At 41.3% G+C, this 6,000-nt stretch overlaps 1 protein-coding gene across 1 annotated transcript; it reads left to right on the top strand.

Annotated features, from left to right (window-relative positions):
- Nucleotides 1-1,060: 1,060 nt before the first annotated feature.
- LOC122307938 (DELLA protein GAI-like) lies at nucleotides 1,061-3,324 on the top strand. The gene has a single exon (XM_043121071.1). It carries the CDS (start codon nucleotides 1,272-1,274, stop codon nucleotides 3,063-3,065), a length of 1,794 nt encoding a protein of 597 aa, XP_042977005.1. The 5' UTR covers nucleotides 1,061-1,271; the 3' UTR covers nucleotides 3,066-3,324.
- The last annotated feature ends 2,676 nt before the right edge of the window (nucleotides 3,325-6,000 follow it).

The following is a 6,000-nucleotide window of genomic DNA, read 5'->3' as shown; positions in this document are numbered from 1 at the left end:
CTGTATATGTTGGGATGTTAGGGTTCGCATGCAAGGCGCGTGTTGGATACCATGACGCCACATGGCATCGTAAGGGGGATTGACCTCTCCTTCATTGCCATTGGTTATAGCCTGCCACTTGCCGCGAGTGTGCGTTGGACTTTAAAGTTGACCCCCCATCCACCTCGATTTCTCTCACTTCCTGCCAGGTGGTCCGTGTACGAGGGAAAACACTCTCATTCCACCTCAGGAGAGTGTACAACATACGAAATTTCTCGTGCTAAAGCAAATTTCTCATACTAAATGGACCCCACAACCTCGTTCTCGGTCCCCAAAATCTTCCATGAGAAATGATTTGTGCAGTCGAGCGGACGGCCATATCTCTCTCTCCCCTCTTTGTTTCTGTGTGTGGGGTCCTCGAAAAACTTGACCTGTCCACTTCCTTCCAGAATCCTTTTTAACAACGCCGTGCTGCCACGGAGATTTCTTTTTCCCTTAATTTAGCTCAGAGGAGTGATAAATATATAAAAATAATTTTATAAATTGATATAATTTATTTAAATTTTTAGATTTATTTTAAATTAATTTATAAAATTATTTTTATATTAAAGTATTTTCCTTTAATTTATATCTTGTGATATTTTTTTAATAAATTTCTTTAATTGTAACAAATAAAGGGAATAAGTAAATTTCCTCTATTTAATTTTTAATTGAACATGTTTGGAGAAAAATCCACTAGATGTCAATCAAACTATTTTCTTCTTACCAAATATTTAATAAGCATCGCATCATCCTTGCATATTACAACTTTGAAAATTTATAATTTTTTCTTTTAAATTATGTAATATAGTCATTCCATTTTCCTCCTAATCGAATCGCTATTTTATTTAAAAGGTAGTATATGCATATAATTATTTACACAATCTAATTTTAATTAGAGAATGCTTTTATAAAATCATTTATAAAAATAATTTTAAATTAAAATATAATTAAATAAAAATAATTATTCGTATATTATTATTCAGTTTATTTTATTATCTAAAGGAAAAATAGCATTATTATGACTTCCGTTTTATCTCATCTCATACAGTCCAGTGAGGAGTCCACAGCTCCTCCTCCTCCTCCGCTTCAGTGTCCTCGCTTTTCCCTTATAGTAAGTGATAAGAATAAACGAAGAAAAAAAGAGAGTAATCTGCCGAAAAGACCCATTTGGTCCCCATGGACGACTTTTAAAGCGCTTTAGGCTGCTGCTTCTTCTTCTTCTTTCTTCTCCTTGTGAGAATCAGGTAAAGATGAACAAGAGGAACCGCCGAGATATCTCCGGTGGAGCTGGCAATGGAGGCATCAGAAAAAGTGATTTTCAATCAATGTCCTCTGGTAAGGCGAAGATATGGGAGGAAGAGCAGGACGCTGGAGGAGGCGGAGGCGTGGATGAACTACTGGCGGTGTTGGGTTACAAGGTCAAGTGTTCCGAGATGAACGACGTGGCCGATAAGCTGGAGCAGCTGGAAATGGTCATGGGCGCTGCCCCAAATCTCTTGTGTGACACCGTCCATTATAATCCCTCCGATCTTTCTGGGTGGCTCCAGAGCATGCTCTCCGAACTCAATAATCCGCCCAATACTCTTAATTACCGAATGCTTCAGAGCCACCATATCGATGACCCTCTTCACGTTCGTGCTGAATCCTCCTCCGTCACCACGAATCCCCAACAGCAACAGTTTGAGACGACCCAGTCCGCCCGGATTTATGACGACGACTCTGAGTACGATCTGAGAGCTATTCCTGGTTCTGCTGCCTACCCGCAGACCCAAGACGGGGAACTTAACCGAAAGCGATTGAAAACGTCAGGTGGATCCAATTCTGCGCCTCCGCTTTTGCCATCTTCGTCGCCCATAGTTGGGGTTGCTGCTGCCGGAACTGTGTCTGAACCGACTCGGTCTATTGTTCTGGTTGATTCGCACGAGACCGGTGTCCAACTCGTCCATACTCTCATGGCTTGCGCTGAAGCAGTCCAACAAGACAACCTGAAGCTTGCAGATGCTCTCGTCAAACGCGTCGAGTTGCTAGCTGCCTCGCAGGCCGGCGCGATGGGAAAGGTCGCCACATACTTTGCCGAAGCATTAGCGCGCCGAATTTACAAAATTTACCCACAAGATTGCCTCGATGCTTCGTCCTCTGATATCTTGCAGATGCACTTCTACGAAACCTGTCCTTACCTCAAGTTTGCACATTTTACTGCTAACCAAGCGATACTAGAAGCATTTGCCACCGCCAGCAAAGTTCACGTTATTGATTTCGGGTTAAAGCAGGGGATGCAGTGGCCGGCACTAATTCAAGCGCTCGCATTAAGGCCTGGGGGGCCTCCGGCGTTTCGGTTAACTGGTATTGGTCCGCCCCAGGCGGACAACATGGATGCTTTGCAGCAAGTTGGGTGGAAGCTGGCTCAATTGGCCGAAGCCATTGGCGTGGAATTCCAGTTCCGAGGATTCGTGGCCAATAGTTTGGCGGACATCGACCCTTCCATGGTCGATGTCCGTCCCGACGAGGCCGTTGCGGTGAACTCCGTCTTCGAGCTTCACCCCATGTTAGCTCGACCAGGCGCGATCGACAAGGTGCTGTCCTCGATCAAGTCCATGAAGCCCAAGATCTTCACAATAGTCGAGCAAGAAGCGAACCACAACGGACCGTTCTTCGTGGAACGCTTCAATGAGGCCTTGCATTACTACTCGAGCCTGTTCGACTCGTTGGAGGGGTCCGGGTTGGTGCCGCCAACTCAGGACCTGCTGATGTCGGAGGTGTATTTGGGGGAGCAGATATGTAACGTGGTGGCGTCTGATGGGGCGGACCGAGTCGAGCGGCACGAGACGTTGACTCAGTGGCGGGCACGAATGGGAATGGCGGGGTTCGAGCCGGTCCACCTCGGATCGAACGCATTCAGGCAGGCGAGCATGCTGTTAGCCTTGTTTGCCGGCGGGAATGGGTACAGAGTGGAGGAGAACAATGGGTGTCTCATGCTTGGCTGGCACACCCGGCCTCTCATCGCCACCTCGGCTTGGCAGCTCATCGTCTCCGATTCACCATAATAAGTCAACTCAGTTTAGTGATGGGAAACTACGGAGTTAGACGAGTGAGCGAGGTGGTAGAGAAATTAAAACCATTCAAGCAGTTTAATTCCACTTTCTACCCGACTCTTCAAGTCTTAACCATTTTGTTTTTTGTTATTTTTAGTCAATGTAACTTCTTAGAATTTTTTTTTTATTTGTTTTGTGTTTTGTTTTGATCAAGAGAATGTGTATCTATAATTAACTTCTAATAATAAATGGCCAGCATGATTCTCAGCAAGGTTGGGTTATTGTTTTTTTGGTTGGTTTGTTTGTTTTATGGTTCATGAAATCCTTTTGAAGGGAAAAATATACACACTTGATTGCGTTCAGTTGGTGTAAAAAATCTTGGACAGGAGCCAAACCCAAACTACAGCTTCATTCAACAATCAACAGCCTCTCTTCTCCTCCTTTTGAGACACGGGACTTCTGGGGGCTACACACATTTCAGAAATGAACCATGAATCTAATTTACGAAAGAGTAATTCTACTTTTAGGTTCCTTTTTCTTCAACATCACACACCAGAGGTGGATTTATTTTAATTATTTTTTAAAAACGTGCGTTTTACCCTCCCACCCCGCCCCCGTGCATTTTACCTGGCCTCCCCCTCCCAAAGCCCGAATCATCCCATCCCAGAAAATATCCATTCAAAAATTTCCCCCTCCCCCGCCTACATTCTCCCTCCTCTGCCCAATCCCAGTTACAGAGGATTCCTGGGTTTTTTTTATTACCATTGCTTGGGGGACAACTATCATATGCATCATCACTCCCCGAAGAAGCATATTGATTTGGACCTGGCCATGCTTTGTCTTTATACCAACTGGGACTTCAAAATTCGGTCTTGATCACAACTGAATTTCTGTGCTTTTTATCCCCCAACACACATTCTATTTTTCTTTGATTTGGTAGAAGAGTACTTGGAGTATCTTCTTGATTTGACTGCTGCCTTGTTGGCTTTGGATAGAGGATTGTGGATGAATATTGATTTGGGTGGTAGTCATGGTATTAGAAGACTCTTTCGTTTTGCCTCTGGCAAATGAAGCAGCGGTTCATAGAGGTTTGGCAGCATTACTTATCTGGGAATGCAGGTCTGGACCCCGTCCTGTCCATGCTTTAGTTTCATCTGGGTCCAGCCCTGATGGAATCAGAAGAAGATTTCAGATGTTAATTTGTGTTTTTGTTCAATAGCTTATATGAATCTCTGATTGACGTCCAAGCATTTGCGATTAGAGTCTGGGGATGATCGTATTTAAAGAGTGATTCGGGATTTTGGAGGGGGGAGGGGAGGGCTGGGTAAAACGCACGGGGGGTGGGGTGGGAGGGTAAAACGCACGTTTTAAAAATACAATTAAAAAAAAAATCCACCTCACCCGGTGTGTGGTGTAGAAAAAAAAAAGGGGCCTAAAACTAGAACTCCTAAGAGTGAAAATTTTTTGAAGAGTGAAACTTTATGGTGAGACATGAGACCTGCTTTTTCATCTCATCCATAATCAAATGAGATCTTAATGTTTGAAAACCCATTATCTCGGCTTGAATAGAAAGAAAGAATAGTTGTATTATCTATTAAGGGTTGTACAAAGCAATTTCCCTAAGATTGAAATAGGTGTTTATTAGGAGAGTTATCCTATACAAGGTAATTGTTACTATTTAGATTGACTTATATATAATCCGAAACCCAAATGTGCCACAACTCAAACATGACACACAAGTTTTTGTCACAACTCGGAAATCCGCCACAAAATTCTATATAAAAACTTGTTAAAATTGAGGGAGATGACATGCTTTATTAAATGGATCAGGACACGATCGAACTTGACACAACAACACAAATGACTAAACGTAACTAAAGTTCATAAATGGATCAATCTTAAAGTCAAAAATGTCGAAGGCATCCAAGGAAAGAGAAAGCAGAAACCCATGATGCCATACTAGTTCATATATATATATATATATATACTGTCGTTATGGCCTGCTATTTCCTTGTTTTGCAGGTGGCCCATTCTAGTTTCTCATGTTCTCGTGGATACTTCGTTATTGGGTTTTCTTTTTCTGCAAACATGGTATGAAACTTCCCCCCTCATTAGCATTATCTTGATTAAGATAATAAAGAGGCTCCATGCTACAACATTCGAGTGTTCATTCAATCTGTGTCGCCAATCAAAAGAAGCCTATTTTCCAGACCCTAGAGCTTAACTGGGATTTCATTTTCATGGTATTTTATTTTCATGGCGAAGAATTTTAAGATATGGAATGTGAGAGAGAAAAACGCTTTCTAACATTTATCTTAATCTTAAAATTCGATCAAGAAATCTAAAATATAGCAATTAGCTTAGCTACATGTATTGTATTTGCTGCTCGCGAACTTGATCAAAGAGATCATGCCCGAGAAAGCGGGGCTAGGTCCACTTTAGCACTAATAGAAAAGTCAACTTTATTCCATATATATGTAACCTCTACTAACATGTATGGACGATCGTGACATATTCCAGAAGAAGAATATTCCATTTATATACTCAAAGAGTTTGGTGGATTTCTTGATGGACAAATACCCACAGAATTCAATCGCCGTTTTTCACTTGCACATCTCCAGTCAAACATCGATGATCCATGAACCATGAGTATTAAATTTATTTGTACTCATTTAATAGCAAAATTTAGGGTTGAATCATCTGTTAAAATAAAGAGATATACTCATTATATATTTTAAAATTAATTTTTTATTTTTTATTTTTATCATTTTTTATTTTAGTTAAACTAATTGATTTATCCTATTTATTATCTATATATTACATATTTACTATAAAAAAATTAAAATAAATATAATGTATAATATGTAGACTCATGGGGTGGTAAATCGTGTTAACGGATCGTATTCGTGTCGTGTCAAAGCATGTACATTACACTTAATAGGTCAAC

The sequence above is a fragment of the Carya illinoinensis genome, chromosome 4, assembly GCF_018687715.1.
Source record: "Carya illinoinensis cultivar Pawnee chromosome 4, C.illinoinensisPawnee_v1, whole genome shotgun sequence".
Lineage (NCBI taxonomy): Eukaryota > Viridiplantae > Streptophyta > Magnoliopsida > Fagales > Juglandaceae > Carya > Carya illinoinensis.
The sequence above is the reverse complement of the archived record's forward strand: the minus strand, read 5'-3'. Positions and strand labels throughout refer to the sequence as shown.

Bases quoted from the DNA above. Each gene is read 5' to 3' on its own strand.
- LOC122307938 (XM_043121071.1), top strand. From the start codon at position 1,272: ATGAACAAGAGGAACCGCCGAGATATCTCCGGTGGAGCTGGCAATGGA.